This window comes from Sylvia atricapilla, chromosome 1 (assembly GCF_009819655.1).
Source record: "Sylvia atricapilla isolate bSylAtr1 chromosome 1, bSylAtr1.pri, whole genome shotgun sequence".
Lineage (NCBI taxonomy): Eukaryota > Metazoa > Chordata > Aves > Passeriformes > Sylviidae > Sylvia > Sylvia atricapilla.
In genome coordinates, this window is record NC_089140.1 from 67,168,606 (window position 1) to 67,184,902 (window position 16,297).

General features: G+C 41.5%; 1 protein-coding gene across 1 annotated transcript in view; it reads left to right on the top strand.

Moving 5' to 3' along the window:
* F13A1 (coagulation factor XIII A chain) overlaps window positions 1-16,297 on the top strand; it is a 59,258-nt gene that overhangs the window by 26,228 nt on the left and 16,733 nt on the right. Inside the window, 3 exon segments of the mRNA XM_066325103.1 lie at window positions 4,846-4,953; window positions 7,499-7,673; window positions 10,709-10,847. Of these exon segments, the coding sequence (XP_066181200.1) occupies window positions 4,846-4,953; window positions 7,499-7,673; window positions 10,709-10,847 (422 nt within the window).

A 16,297-nucleotide genomic window follows, 5' to 3' on the forward strand; every position in this document is an offset into this window, starting at 1 on the left:
TGGACCATCCACAGCTTCTCTGGGCGACCTGTTCCAGCAATTTACCACCATCATTGTAAAAAACCTACTTTATATGTAATCTAAACCAACCTTCTTTCAGCTTAAAACCACTACCCCTTGTCTCAGGCTTTCTGCTTCCCTATTTTACCCCAACGTTCTTGCAAGAACTAACCAGCCTAAAAATTCCTATGGGATGGAAGAGTTAATTTATTGTGTTAGAATGGGAAAAAAACATTGTCAAGCAGAATTGAAATGATAGCAAAGCTGTAGCCCTAGCTGTTACTTGGAGGGGCTCCAATGGACAGGTACTGGACATGGTGAACTCCTCTCATCTGGATTTTCACTACAACACAATTAAGAAGGTATTTCCTTACTACTGTGATGATGGATCCACTCAAGATTTGTGCCACCTCCTTAGCACAGATTTGCGGAAGGGTCCTTACATCTTGCTTTCTCTCCCTCAGCTAAATACCACCTCAAAGCTTGAGCTGGATGGATTTCCAGTGTGCTTGCCCCGGAGAGCTCTTTGAACTCACGTCTCTCTTTTCCCCCTATTTAAGGGCACAACTTCATCTTTTCTTCCTGCGGCAGCACTGCCTCAGGGAGTTCCTGCCTCTGCACCATTCCTTTGGTTGTGTCAGTGCCGTTGTTTGCAGGGTCTGACTGGTTTCCTGACTGAGACAAAACCAGCCGTAAATAAGCAGCGGGAAAGAAATTCCATAAGCTGATGGTGCCTCTGATACAAGAGAATGTGGAAGCAGATCCTGAGGCCAAAGCTGGGCTTGCATGTAAGCTGACCAAAAATGCCCCCTCCTGGCCCTTCTTAACCCCTGCAAGCACTTGTGCAGCAGTGCAGTGACTCAGACTGGAGAGCTGATCTAGCTGAACAAGCATCTCCTTGATTCTTTTTTCCCCCTGGGTAATTTCTGGGCTGCTCTAGATTTGAGATTCACTCCATGACAGATGTAGGGGGGAGGGAGAGAGAGGAATAAGCAGCTGGAGGTGGAAGATGCTGCTTAAACCAGATGCTGGATTTATGTCCTAAGATGCTAAATTTATGGCCTTTGGTGGCTTGGCCTGAGGTGTTTATATTCTGGGAATCTGGCATCTTCCTGACACAAATACCAGCCTCCTTTGAGAAACTGCATTATTTATTTGGATTTTCTAGGAGGTGGTTGGTCTGGGAGGTTAGGGCCATTCCATAGTCCTTTCTCATGTGCTTGGGAAGTGGAAATTCCTGTGTTGGCTGAAATCAGAGAACCTGATTTTCATCCCATGCTGTGGTGCACCTTTTGCTATTGGTTGCCCATGTGAAAGCTGAGCATGGCAGATGTATCTGAGCAGACCCAAGCCAAGAGCTTTAATGGAATTGATAATTTTGTTGAGGTTTAGCAGATATGTCAATCTGTGAAGGAACAGAGAAATATTCTTCTGGTTCCCTTACTTTCAGTGAAACAGAGGAAAGGATGTTCCTGATCTTACCCTATCCATTTACAACCATTAAAGACACATTTTTGGCAATCCTAGATGTTAAGAACAAGAGCATTGCTGTGAGTGAGCAAAAGTACTAGCAGAAAGGCCTACATTATGAATATGTCATACAGTTATGCTCTTTATATTTATGATATATAGCCCTTTAGGACATGTAAGTAAAAAGCACAAGGCCACATGGAGTCATAGAGGTGAAAAGTATATGCTCTTATACGAAAAATGCAGGTAGACTTGTGCATGGTAATGTTCTTAGGTTAAAACATTGCTTAGGACAATGACGGCTGGAGACTTTAACCCAAGCTGTAAATTGAAAAGGAGCATAGAATTTGAAACTGGGTTACTACTTTGAGATGGTTCTCAAAGCTGCTGCCTGTAATGAGAGGCAAAGGCAAGAAACATGGACAGAGGAAAACAACAGAACAGTTGAAGAATGGCTGCAATGAATGAGGATGGAGGTGTGCCTTGTGACATGACTGTGATCCCTCCTAAGAAACTGTAAAAGGCAATCACTCAGAAAATTCCATGGAAGATTCAGGGGAAATTCGTCTTTGGAAGAAACGTAGGCACATAGGAACTCTCTAGCTGAAAAATGTCAGAAATTGGATGCTAACATCAAACATCATTTAATGTTGATTTTTGGTTCTGTGAGGGAAATAAAACAGATGGGCATAGAGTACTCTTGCCATCTTGACTTCTCTCATGTCCACATGTTCATCTACTTTAGCTTGGGAACCCACTATGCCCATGTAATTCTACAGCACATGCATTTGGTCAAGTCAGACCACAGGCAACCTGAGATCACATCTGCCTGCAACTGACTGTGAGAAACATCGCCTTAAGTCAACCAGTGACACAGCCTCTCCTACTTTGGTTTAAATGGAAGGTCATTTATCACAAGCACTTGAGCATGCAGGAGGATGCCCAGGACAGCTACATGTGTTGCTCTGTAACACAAGGCATATCTGTGTGCACTTCACCTGTGTGTTTTCTCTTGCCTTATTTTCCACCTGCATTTTTTCCCATGTGATTTCACCAAAGCGCCTTGCTCCTGAGATAGGTTTATTTTCATTTCAAGTGCAATGGAACAGGCAGGGGCTGTGCGTGGATCAGGTTTAGTCGCTTGTCCTAGCTGCCCTATTACTGCTGACTACTTCTCTGGTTCCTGAGATACTTCACAAATGTTAATCCTTAAAACTGCAATTTTTCTATTCCATTTCCCTCTAGATAGAATTTTCTTGCTGAGAGTGAAGGCGGAAAACTGATCTAGTTTGATTTAATGTTTTTAAAATCCCTGAATAGTCAAGAAAGAGTTAAGGCTACTCTGCATCCTACGCTACTGCAGCAGTGTAAGCCAGCTAGCCCTTGCAGCTTGTCCTCTCTTCCCTGTTAATCCAGTTTTTTCACAAGCTTTTGTGTCACTTTGTAAATGCTGAGGTGGAAGGCAACAACTCTGGTAGCTATTTATTTCCTCTTTGTTCTTTCTGTATATACTGGCAAGATTGACAGTGTCTCATAAACTGTAGATGAGGAAAGTTTAAATTTCAGGGTAAACCTCTTATTGATTTAATCCAGATCTGATTAGTTGGAAAGCAGACAGCATATTTTGATCCTGGTAAAAGATTGTTAGGCCAGACCAGAAGAAAAGTGAATTTGAACCAGGAGGGACAGCTGTGAGGGCCCCGAGTTTACATTTTCTTTTGTGAATATTCTCCTTGGGAAAGAGGTTCTCCTCAGCACAGTCATTCACCCAACATTATTTGTGTCACATCCCAGTGGAGTGGACTGGGATGTGCAATTATTCAGCTTCCCACTAATGACAAAGTACTAGTAGTAGGTCTCTGAGAAACACTGATCCCTGTTCCCTTATTCCCAAACACCATGAATTCAGTTTTGCTCAGATGATAAAGTGTTCATTAGTAAATTCCAGCTCCAGAGAAAGTGATTCAGTGCAAGTGTGGGTGATAATGAGAGAAGTGTGCTGCCGTGGAGGCCATTTGCTGAAAAGGATCGGTAGGCAGTGCTACCATCAAGGCAGAGTGCTACCATCAAGGCAGAAGCAAAGGATTTCCACTGGCCAGGAAATGGCTGAAGATGGTGAAACACCAGGATGCTTCCCCTTTCATGGCTTATGCCACTGTTCAGATGCTGTCTAGGAAGTCACTTCTATCTCTCCCATCTTCCCTGCTGTACCAGCAGCAGTGTTTACTCTTTGGGGCTTTCTTTTCGGCTCTCTTACCTCACTCTTCTTTCTCCTCTCCCCAGACTGCCAAAGCAGCAGTTTGATCTGGGGTCTTGCTCACTTTCTTCAGGAGGCAAAATTCAGGGTGGCCTTATCTGCCAAGGAGCCCTAAGCCAGGCTGTAGAGAGTTAGGAAATCAATCTAGCTCTAGTAGCAGCATGAGAGCAAAAATCCTATTAGCATGAATCATATCTTTCAGGATGCAAGCACAGAACATAAAACCTAACACCATGGAGTTTCTGTCACAGCCTTGAATGTCAATATAATTTTGTATCTAGAAGGTATTTGTTTTATTATTGTGTATTTCCCTGTCTCCTACCGTTTTCCAGGGGACAGAGGTATTTTCCTTTGCTATGCAGTTTCTTCTAAGGAAAATGAAATACATAGCAGGGCAAGTTCTGTGACAAATGGTTTCTGGTCTATTTAGACACCTCTGCCCTCAATTCATTCTTGTGCTTGTTCATGCTAGGTTGAAAAAAATTGTACCTTTTCACTCTGTTTTTTGAAGAAGACTACTTTAGGTCACTTGGTGTTTTTGATGTCTAAATTTTGTAGACCAGGATTAATCTATATAATAAGCTTTTGGCTTGTCATTTTAAGCAGATTTTAAAAATAACTTTGAAATGAAAGTATCTTCCAATTACCACTGGCAAACCACTTATTGTTCAAGTTCCCAGCAATGCACTGGCTCTGTCAGAGAAGTCCTGAAATTAGCAGGTCTGGAATCTTTGAAGGACATAAAATCCTTTGCAAGTAGACAAGCTTCTTGTAGTTATTATTATAATACACTCCTATTATATATTTGTTAGCACTTAAAATTTCATGTCCTGTCAGAAACCGTGTTGTCATTTCAACCTTCTGGAAACTGGACTGAGATTGATTTGAAAATTACACTTTCTTCCCTCACAACCTCTCACTTTTTTTTTTTCCCTCCACATGGATGATTATCCAGAAGAAAATTTCTATTGTTAAACACAGAGCTTTGATGTGACCAGCTACTTTTGAAACTGATCAGCAATTATAACAACAGGGAAAAATATCTTTGCCTATTTATTTCCAGAATAAAAAGTGAATTAATTTTCCCCCTGTGTCTCTTTTTTTTTTTTTTTATCTAGTTTGAAGAAAACGTTCTGGATGCTTGCCTATTCCTGATGGACAAGGCAGAACTGGAGCTCTCTGGTCGTGGAAATCCAATCAAAATCTGCCGTGTTGCCTCAGCAGTGGTATGTAATGGATGCCTAATATGTGTCAGAAGGGACTCATAAATCAAAGGGGGGCTGATTTAACTGGCCTTCTTGTCCTGATGTGCTCTCCACAACACACAGCAGATCAGTTGTCCAGTCTGACAATTGTCCATTCTGACGTCTGACTTTTTATTTCTCTCCACTAAAGCTCAAGCGACTTCTGTTGGCTCATTGCCTCTTCCTGAGAATGGTGCCTCACTGGTGGGAAAGTCACTTTTAGACATTGCACTCCAGACAGAAGCGTTTCTTATGTGACAATGCGCTCATTTTCCAGTAGCTAATATAATTGAGAAAGCTGTTTCTGCTATGGATAATGCAGTGGCATGATGGGTGGAATTTTGGATGGGCAACTGAAGTACTTTATGTGAAATCCAGTGCTAACCTCAATGGGATCTTAGAACACTGCAATAGTGTGTGTTGCTGTGTCTGATCCAAGCCCCAAATGATCTAATCAGGCTGAGAACAGTTATATAAGTGGGCTGCTTTTGCCCCAGAAGAAAACAGTGTGGCAACTGTCCTCTTTAAGATGAGGTCCACAAAACACACCCCACTCAGAATGAAAGAACCTAAAATAACCAAGAAGACCATCTAGACCTCCATTCTTTCCAGTTGCCAGGCACCAGGAATAATGCCATGGGTGCAAGAGCAGTCCCATCCCTAATATTCAAGATGCTAGACTCATCCAGGTTGTGGAAGACGGAGGCTGAGTCCTCTCTTTTGCCTTATGAGAGGTCTGAACTGATGTTTTCTGCTTCCCAGAATAATACTCTAGTCATTGAGGTGGAGTAATTGGATGTTCTCATGAGCCAGCTACTAAAATAGACCATCCACAAAACATGGCTGCTGGGGACAGATGATTTTTAACCCACTTGTTATATCATTTGCCCAGGCTTTGAGAAAACGAGCTCTTTGTCTTAAAAGACATTGAAGTGGGATCTTCATTCCACTTAATCTTAATTCAGCCTCTTAATCTTGCATATTGAATAGAACAGCTTCAGCAAGAAGCATTGAGAACACCTCTACTTCTCTTTGTCTTTTAACAAAAAGTTAAAATTTAGTTTAATTTAATTTTAGTTAGTTCTTTCGCTCCAGACATTAGAAACACAGCTTTGGACCTTTGGATAGAAGAAAGAATTAAACGTGGTTTCTTCATCCCTGAAGTAGTAGATGGAAAAAGCCCCTCATGTAAGGACTGTAGAAGTCCTCAGGCCAGAATTGAACAAAGTTTATGAACCCAAATAGGGCTTGGATATTAGTTAGGTTTTGAGCCACTCAACATTTTAGAGAAATGGAGGAGCTCACCACTGGAAATCCAGGACTCAATAGACTCTACGGCTAACCTGCAGAATTGGGCCATAACTAGGAAGGGAGTTTTCTCACTGAAATCTGCACCTGCATAAGAAGTGGGCAAGAGATGCTGAAATCCCACCTGTGTTACTTAACCCCATTCTTGCTGAAGTTGAAGTGTGGTAGAATTGAGCTAGCCTGAGGAGATGTCCCCCATGCTGGAATCCTTCTGAGGCTTTCTGGCTTGCCAGAGCAGGTAGAGTCCATCTCTTCTTCCACTCACTACAGCCAGATTAGAGCCTGAAGATCAACATACTGTCCTGTCCTTGAAGTGATGCTTTTCCTGGCATGTTTCCTACACCAGTGAGATGGGCACAACCTCTTAACCCATTGGTTATGACTCTGAATACTTATCTTTGTTCAGTCCTAGAGTTCACAGGAAGTCGATTTTCTAATTATAAAACAGTAGTTAATGCCGCCAAAAGCTTTTAAATGAGAATTGTGATTTATTTGTCTGGCATGTAGCTGTTCCACATTAGCATAATTAAAAGGTACAGAGTGAGTGAGCTTTTTGCACAGCCTCAACTGGTTTGATTCAAATTGCAGCTAGGAGACGTATCGCTCGTTAATGCCTATCAGTATAGCCATTAGTCAGCAAAACTCTCTACTTTGTATAATCTTACCAGAGGAAAACTTACACAGCAAATTCCTTCTTGTTTTCATGTGTGCCAGACCAAAGAAATTAGTTTCTACTCTAAAAATAACAGTAGGCTGGTTCTCCTCTCAATCTGTTGTAAATCAGGAGTGATTTTATTAAAATCTCTGGGCTGATATGGACAGAAAAACAGATGATGGAAAGAATACAGCTTAATACTTCTGAGGCTTGCTTACCAATGTATAGCCGGTTGCATTTATTAAAAATACGTAACAATAAGCATGTTTAATGTTAATGAAGCTTCTTAACTGGCAACATGGATACACATTGTGGTGATCTAATTTCAGATTTATTTTCTGTGTCTGACCTTCATTCAGAATTGTTCAGTGATGGAGAATCCATAGCTCTTAACAAGATTGTCCTATTTATCCCCTACCTTAATAATGAAAGGTTCCTTCTATCTTACTTTCTAACCCAAACTTGGCTACATTCACTCTCTCTCATCCTATTGGTCCGCTGAGTTAAAGAGCTTTTTATTATTCAGTCTCTGACATCTCTAACACCCATTTCCTTTGATTTTAGATTAACTCCAAGGATGACGAAGGTGTGATTGCTGGATCCTGGAACAACGCATACGATTATGGCGTTGCACCTTCAGCCTGGACGGGAAGCGTGGACATTCTCTTGGAGTATTACAGTTCTAAGCAACCTGTCCGATATGGCCAGTGCTGGGTCTTTGCTGGTGTCTTCAACACGTGTAGGTATCAGTGAGAAAAGCTCCAAGCTGCTGTGTGGTTCCTGCTTAACTGAGTGTTTAGGTAAAACTAACTGAAATACTTCCTAGCTCTGTGCTGTTCAGGAGTACATAGTAGAGATACTTAAAAATACATGGTTAAAATTGATGGTCTTTAAAGAAACCTCTCGTGTTTCCTTCAGGTCAGCTTCTCTTCCACACAAATCTGTTAGCTATTTATTGGTGTAGTGAAATGTGCTCAGTGACTCATGAGGGTAAGTTTGTGTGAAAGAAAATTGACTCCTTCTGCACAGTCTACATTTCTGTCAAGAATTCTTGGACTGAGTGCTTGTTGTCTAGATCTAGAAGTTTAAATTACTACCCAGTATGGAATATGTGATAGTGCTTCTGCCCCAGAAAGGCCAAATCTCATTTATTGAGGATTGGTCCTAGGAAAATGGAGGTGCACTGTGCCTGCACCTGGGACACTGTAAGCATCTTATATGGAGTTTATGAGCCAGAAGAATGGAGAAAATAAATGATGGCTTAGTTTATGGATTGTCTAGCACTGCAAGGTTAAGTCTAAACACATTTGGTCAAACTAGAGTTCTAGTGTTGCAGTAAACAGAGTGTTGCACGTCATAAATACCAGAGGGGAAAGCAGCATTGGATTGGTCCCATATTTTGACTGTCTAGCACTTTCTAGTAACACCATCTGCTAATGCACAGGAATACACTTTGTGGCCTCCTATGGAGTTCCTCCAACAGGTCAATGTCCTTCCTATGCTGAGGACCCTAGAGCTGGAGGTAGCTGTCTGGGTGGAGTCTCAGCAGAGCAGAGGGACAGAATCCCCTTCTTTGGCCTGCTGGCCACGCTGCTTTGGATGCAGCCCAGGCAGAAATTTGCTTTCTGGGCTGCAAGTGCACATTGCCTGGTTATGCTGAGGCTCACACAGTGGATTTGGAAAAGTTCACGCAAAGGTTTCTTGTGGATGCAATTCCCTCGCAGTGGACTCCATGGGCAGCTTTGTCTTCTCTGCCCATTGCCTTATCTGGATTTCTCTTGATCACAGAGAGACACACACATACACACCATTTCTCCCACTTTCCCCCCACACTTGCCCTGAATCACCACTATGCAGAAATTTGCCTGCAGGCCACTGTGAAACTGGGGCGATGCAGCAGAGGCCCAGAGCCTGCTGTGTTAAAGGGAGAGGCGTATTTAACTGGGGCAAAACTAGCCTTGGTCTGCTGACTAAGTTAGTCAAGTCAGAGACATGGCACTTTGCACTGCAAGTATAAAGTTTGTTGAGCATTATGAAATGCAGATACAGTCCAGTGGCTGATCTGATGATAGCCACAGACACGTCCAGCTGCTGACTACTGCACAGGGGACAGCCAAGGTCCAAACAATCACATACAACTATGAGGGTTGTTTTGAGGTGGTTTTGAGTCTCTCTCATCTGTCAATGTTTTATCATTGTGACCAGTCCAGCTTTACAAGGTCACTGTATTGTACACTCCAGATACTCATCTGTTAAAAATGCTAAAACATTCCAAAAAATGGTCATTAATCTTGAAATTGTCAGACAAATTATTTCCAATGAGCCCTGATGGCTCATGTGCTGGAAGCCTGGGAGGGCACTTGAATTAAGTTTAATCAATAGGTACATATGGTATTGGATGCATCCAGGTAATTTTTCATCCAGGAACTTGAAATGAATGTGCAGTGTTACACTTTATTGGGAGTCACAGTAGTGACAGTAATGAATATACAAAACCCAGTGGTAGCAGCAGGGCTGTTCAACTCCGCAGCATTGGAACTATTTTAAAATAGGATTTTCAATAAAAATATTTTCCCTTAAAAAAACCCCACAGAAATCCCCCCAAAAGAAAAACCACCACCACCACCAAAAAACAACCAAAAAATCCCCGCCAAAACCCAAAGCACCCCAACAAAAATAATTTTAAAAGACCCCAAACCAACCAACCAAAAACTAAAACAAAAACCCAAAACAAATCCCATCAGCCACCAAAACCCCCTCACCCTCTGTTTTCTGCAAAATCGTGTTGGCTTCTAAATTGAGAGCCAGAGAATTTTTCTGGCTGAGACAAAGTATGTCATTGTTATTTGGAGTAGCTGAGATGGCGTGCCACCCCACAAGTCCATTCCCCCTGCCCGGGGATGTGCTCAGTGCCTATTTATCTGCCAGGGTACACAACACATAGAAGCTTATTGATGCACTGATGCAGACCATGGACACAGCTGTAGCATTTCCACAGTTTTCCCACATCTCTTAAATTTACCACTTGTCAAATGTTTAGAAGGGTCATCTGTGCTTTATTGTGATGGTGTGAGAGTTAGGGCATTTTTTTCTGATCCTCCTTTTAAGGTCTTTTATTGGAAGAGACTGTTAAATCCAAAATGCTGTAACTTAGCAGGCAATATGAATTATGTAATGCACTGTATTCAGATTTCCAAGCCTTGTCATTTCAGTTGCAAATTATGCAGGTTTTCCCCATTGTTAGCAATCATTTTCTACTTTATTCTTTGTGTTCTTCAGATCCCTTCTGACAGCAAACATCAAACAAGAAAACTCCAAATCAATCAAAAGGAGATACTCTCTATTAATTTTCTTTTTAGCATAGTCTCGTAATGCTCCTGAGTTACTGATACTGAGACTTAATATATTGTGTATCATCTTGCAAGCTCAAACTTCTTGTTCTTTGGTCATACAGCTGACTCATTGCACCCAGATTTTGCACCTGAAATTCTGTGATGTGGTCACATTGCAAGGCTGCTTTGAAACTATTGGTAATTAGCTGCTTCAGTTATAACCCCTGTACCAATACTTGTCTTTAATGCTCATAATTTTGGGACCAAATAAAATATTTAGCGTGTTCAATATAAAAAATAAGATAGGAGAAATTATTTGGGTTGATTTTACTGAGTGTTCCCCTTTTTTTCTAGTTATTAATATTTCTGTCCTCCCATCCTGTCATCCATGAACACAGTCTCCATAGCTATCGTTCTCATCACACTTCTGTCTTTGCCACAGTTCTGAGATGCTTGGGGATACCTGCAAGACTCATTACCAACTATTCTTCTGCCCATGATAACAATGCCAATTTACGGTTGGACTTCTTTCTGGATGACGAAGGAAAAGTGGACACCAGACTTACAAAAGATTCTGTCTGGTGAGTCCTCCTGGGAAATGCCTTTACTGTGCCAATGATAAAAGTAGTAAAAAACACAATGGCAATGCCTGTATTGTGTTTATTTCTCTGAGCATTGAAGAACACTGCTGGCTTATGTGAAACAGAATGAATGGATTGTTGGAAGGCTGACTAATATGAAGCCTTGTTGTGTTAACAGGCAACCTCTGGGGGATCCTGCTATTAACGTTACCATACAATACACATTTAAGCACATTGGAGAGCTGGAATGGGCTTGTGCTCCTTAGGGACCAGATTTTTCTAAAAATGGAAGAGGGGTAGGATGGGCACTTCCATCCTTCTGGAGCCAGATTCCAAGGGGTACCTCAATATCTATGGAAAACACACATTTTTTATTCTCTTGTGCCCAGTTTCCATATTTGGAGACTGGTTTTGCATTGTGTGCATTCAGGCATTGTTGAAAAGAGGTGCCTTCCAAGATAAATCCAGTTCAGCTGAAAAAGAAACAAGTCAAGGTATCGTAGAAGACACTGAAATGCTATCACCAGATTTATAAAAAGAAAACTCCCTAGGGCCAAGAGAAGGAATTTACACATTCTTTTTGAGAAAGCAGTCCTCTAACTGGCTCTTCAAACTCTTGCCATCTTCTGTCTGACAGGAGAAAGGTAGCATATATTGATTATATGCTCTGTGTGGGATATTGGCCCTCAAGCCTCTCCTCCTCAGAGTGAAGAAATTAGTGTGACCTCTACATTCCTGTATCCAGGAGATACTTGTCCTATTCAATGTTAATATACCTGACTTGTGTCAATGATACCTTCAAGTCATTAGCATAGCAGCTCATCAGCATGTTTCATTAATAACTTAATCTCTGGAAGTCTTTGTATCAAAACTGTTATAAACCCACTATATGCTGGAGGAAATGACTGAACCTGTTGCTGTGACATCTTTTATGTGATTTCCATAATCAAGAGGAAATTTAAGGAAGGCAGGTTCATTTACATGTGATGCTTGTGTCACAGCAAGACAGAGTAGTTGAGACTAGAAGGGACCCTTGGAAGTCACCCAACCCTCCTGCTCAAAGCACCATCATCTAGAGCAGGTTGCTCAGGTCTGTGTCCAGTTGGGCTTTGAGTATCTCCAAGGATGGGTACCCCACAATTTCTCCGGGAAACCTGTGCCTGTGCTCAACCATTTCCACAGTAAGAAAAGTGTTTCCTTATCTTCAGAGAGCTTTTTCTGTGTTTCAATATGTGCTCATTGCTTTTGTCCTATCCTTGGGCTACTGAGAAGAGTTTGTCTCTGTCTTCTTTCCCTCAACTCCCTAACCAGCAATTTGTACACAAGAATAAAATCCAAAATTTATACACAAGGATAAGATCCTACTCAGACTTCCCATCTTCAGAGTGAACAGTCCCAGCTGCCTTAGTTTCTCCTCGTGCACAAACTGTGTTGTATCAGATACTCCTTCCAGTTTTCTTTATCAGCAAACTTACTGAGGGTACAGCAGGTCTCGTAATCCTGGTCATTATTGAAGCTGTTAAACAGTGTCAGAGCCAGTATTGACCCCTGGGGTACACAACTAGTGACTGAGCTCCAGCTGGGGCAATCACTACTGGTCATAACCCTCTAATCCCAGCAATTCAGACAGCTTTCAATATATCTTGCTGTCCATTTGTCTAGTCTATATTTCAAAGGTGTGTCTGTGAGGATGTTCTGGGAGATGACAGTAAAGTCAAAAGAACCAACCCCCACGCACTGGTCTCCCCTTTGTCCTTTCAGTCACTCGTTTCATCAGAAAAGGCTCTCAGGTTTGTCAGGCACAGCTGGCTGCTGGTAAATCCATGCTGACTACTGCCAGTCACCTAGTCCCTAATATGTTTGGAAATGTTTTCCAGAAGAACTTGCTCTATAACCTTCCTAGAGATCAGAGGGAAGCTGACAAGTCTGTCTCTCCCTGGATATTCCTCTTTCTTGAAGAACAGAGCAATATTTAATTTCCTCTTGTCCACAGGAAATTTCCCCAGTTACCGTGATCTTTTGAAGATAGAGATGAGTGGTCTTACAGTGACATTGGCAAGCTCCCTCAGCATTTTTTATGAGATTACTTCATATTTTCCATCAGATCCACTGGACTTGTGTGTGTTCAGTTTAACTGTTCTCTATCTTGTTACTTGTCTCATTTTCATTGTTCCAAACCTCCACACTGGTCTCACGGGCTGTGATCCCTGAGGGCAAATCTTAGCAATAAAAACCAAGGTAAAGAAGACATTAAAAGCCTTCTCCTAATCCTTTGTCACCAGGTTGCTAACTGTGTTCAACAGCAGAGCCACAATCTGTAGGCTTCCTTTTGGTGCCAATTTGCTTGAGCTTCTTGCTGCTCTTCACGTCCCTTGACATACTTGGTTTTCTCTGTTTTGGCTTTCCTATACCTATGCCTGCACGCTCAGACAGTGACTTTGTTTTCCTTCTGGTCACCTGTCCCTGCTCCCCCCACTTTCTTAACCACCTTTTTTTTTATTATTATGTTTGAGTTTATTTGGGACCACCTTGCGCCACTTTTGGTTGATTTCCTGCGGACAAGAATGGACTATTCTTAAGTCTGGAGGAGATGACTCTTGGAAAACAACCAGCTCCTGTGCCTCAATCTTCTACTCAGAGCTGCCTCCCATGGGATTCTTCCAAGCAGGACCTTAAACATGTTAAACCCTACTCTCCCGAGATCCAGAGCTGTGGTCCTGCTATTTGCCTTGTTGCCTCCTGTTAGTATCCTTGGGCAGTTTTGCTTGTTTTGTGTGAGACAGAAGGACCTCAGCATGTCTCATGGGGCTGGTCCTTTTATGGTTCAGAGAGCTGTAAAGAACAGGTCTTCTGGAACCTCCTCTGCCTATAAAAGATGTGAAACAAGAGCTAGTGACTGGGCGCCACAGTGCTCCATCCATACACATCCAGTAATGGATCATTGCTATGCTCTACAATTTTCACTGTCTCATTCCTTCTCTCCTTCTCCTAACCTGATCCATGAAATACATCCCACCAACTTTTGACACTTCCTGTTACTTCCCTACCTCTGTATTTTTCCAGCTGTTTCCCAAGTCTTCTTAATTTAATCTCTTCTCTTTCATTCTTTTGGGACAGGGTCACATCATCCAAAATCATCCTAGTCCCAATGAAACCTGTATGCAGTTTTACACTAGCATTTCATCCTTCTATCCTACATTGCTTTTCCTTGGCTTGATAACTTTTTAAACTGCCTTGTTCATCTTTTTATCCTCCCAGTGCATTTATTAGTACATGGTGCACATAACCCTTTGGGCATGACTTAATATATACACCTCTTTTTGTTTCTCCTCTGTGTCCTTTCTTTTCATTACTCTGTAACACTCCTTGGTAGCCCACATGCTGACTTCTAATGACTTGTGTCTTAACCCTGATTTTATTTTTAATGTCTCTTTTATTTCTTTTTTTAAGAGGACAAGCTCAAGGTATTTATAATGACTTTTTTAGAATGCATTTCTCACTTGTATTTATAATCGCTTGCAAACTGGAAGCACAGCTCTTTTTCTTTATTAATATATCATTTCTGTTCTACTCTAACCTTGTGCTGCTGGAGCTGATCTGTCTTCAGGTCTTAAATACTCTCAGACTTCAGGGATATTTGGAGCCAGGATTTTTAGTCCAATCAATTTCTGAGTGTGGGGCTCCCTCTGAATGTTATCTGACACTTATTTATTTTTATTAAATATTGTCTTCTCCCTCAGGATAGGAAACAACACCACCACCACCAAAACACATATACAAAATTACACAGACTTAGCAAAAAGTTATTTTTATAAATCTGGCCGGATTTGGAGCCATCAGTACTGTCTGTTCTCCTTGTCTTTCTTAATGATGATATAAAGACACTTTAAGAATATTTCTCTTGGATGGTAATCAAGAGTCATTCCTACGGTGAGGTCCAAGAAGATCAGCATCTCAGCAGAAATTTGCTTGATGTCACCCAACCCCATGGGAGTTCATCCATGTCCAAGCCTGTGGACAAAGCCCTTCCAAGACTTCTGCTCTTCCATTTACTTCCAGATCACTTTGCTCTAATTTCTCAACAATATTGTCAGTGCCTGACCCTAGCAGTGCCTCTCGACCTCAATGCCTGAATTTGTTAACTCATATAAGGGCAGCAGCTGCTTCCGGCATGTGCCTGTCCCATAAGCAATATGAACTACCATTCTTAAATTGTTTTCCAGGCATAAAACCCACCTGGTCATCTTTTATTAATTTCCCCACTGCTTTGTTTAGTCTATCCGTAATTATCTCTGTAAATATTTAATGGTCACTACATTGATCTCTATTGCCATTCTTGCTTTCTTTAATGTCTCAGGCTTGCTGAAGAATACAAGAATTATAGAATCAGTTCAACAAATTATGGCTACGGAATCAACTCCTAAGCTATGCTCACTTCTATAGGGAAGTTTCTGCTACCTTTGGAAAGGCAAATGTTTCCCTCATCCTCCTTTCCTTAATGCTCACTGCTCTAACAAGCAGTGTCTTTCTCTCCTTTCAGATTTGATATCCTTATGTGTATTTGTCATTTGCATGGCAGCAGACATAAAGAAATTGCCATCCTGTTGTGTCCAGCGCTACACCAATTGAAACCGGAAAGAAAGATCCTGTCCCTAAGATGAATACAAAAAAATACAGAAAAATTATGTTACCTAATTAAAGAACTGAAGTAGATCTGCCATTTTGAACACTGTTACCCATCTCCCAGCCTTGTTTTTGTCATCTTTTCCTTCTGCCTGCTCTTCAGATTCTTCTTTCACAGAATGCAAAGCCAGTGACACATCTGACTTCGATTCAAAGTGAACCAGTGAAGGCTTCAGGGCAGGGATTGTCTTGCTCATATGTTGGGATAGCAGTTTGCAAATACTCACCTTCCATGAAGTGTGTCCCCATTCTTGGATAGCCCTCAGCAAAGTTCTGTGAGCATGATTCAGCACAGAATACTCTCGGCAGCATCAAAAATTCTCAGAGTGTGCGTCATTTTCCTTGAATAATTCCTTTTTCTGTAGTGCTGCTTCATTAACTCTCCTAACTGACAAGTTTTACCCTGATACAAGCTTTCATTTCCACTTTGAAATGTCTTGTTAGACAAGCTTCAGATCCTTCTGACTCTGCTCCATAGCCGTTTTTCACCTATTATTAATGAAATGGTCAGAGTTTAACAATCCCCATTTTGGTTGCTAATATCATTGCATGTACTAGAGGCTATATCAGCAGCTACACAGATGTAATTTTATTCAGATCTGCTGTAGGATACGTATAATTTGCAAGCAAAATTGCCCCTTTCTCTACTCTTTCCTTCTTTTATTTTTTGCAGTAATGAAATTCAAACACTTTGCAGGCTTTACTGTGAGACCCTACTTCCAGATGATCTTCTTTTCTTGCTTGTGCTCTCCCTTGAGCATTGGTAG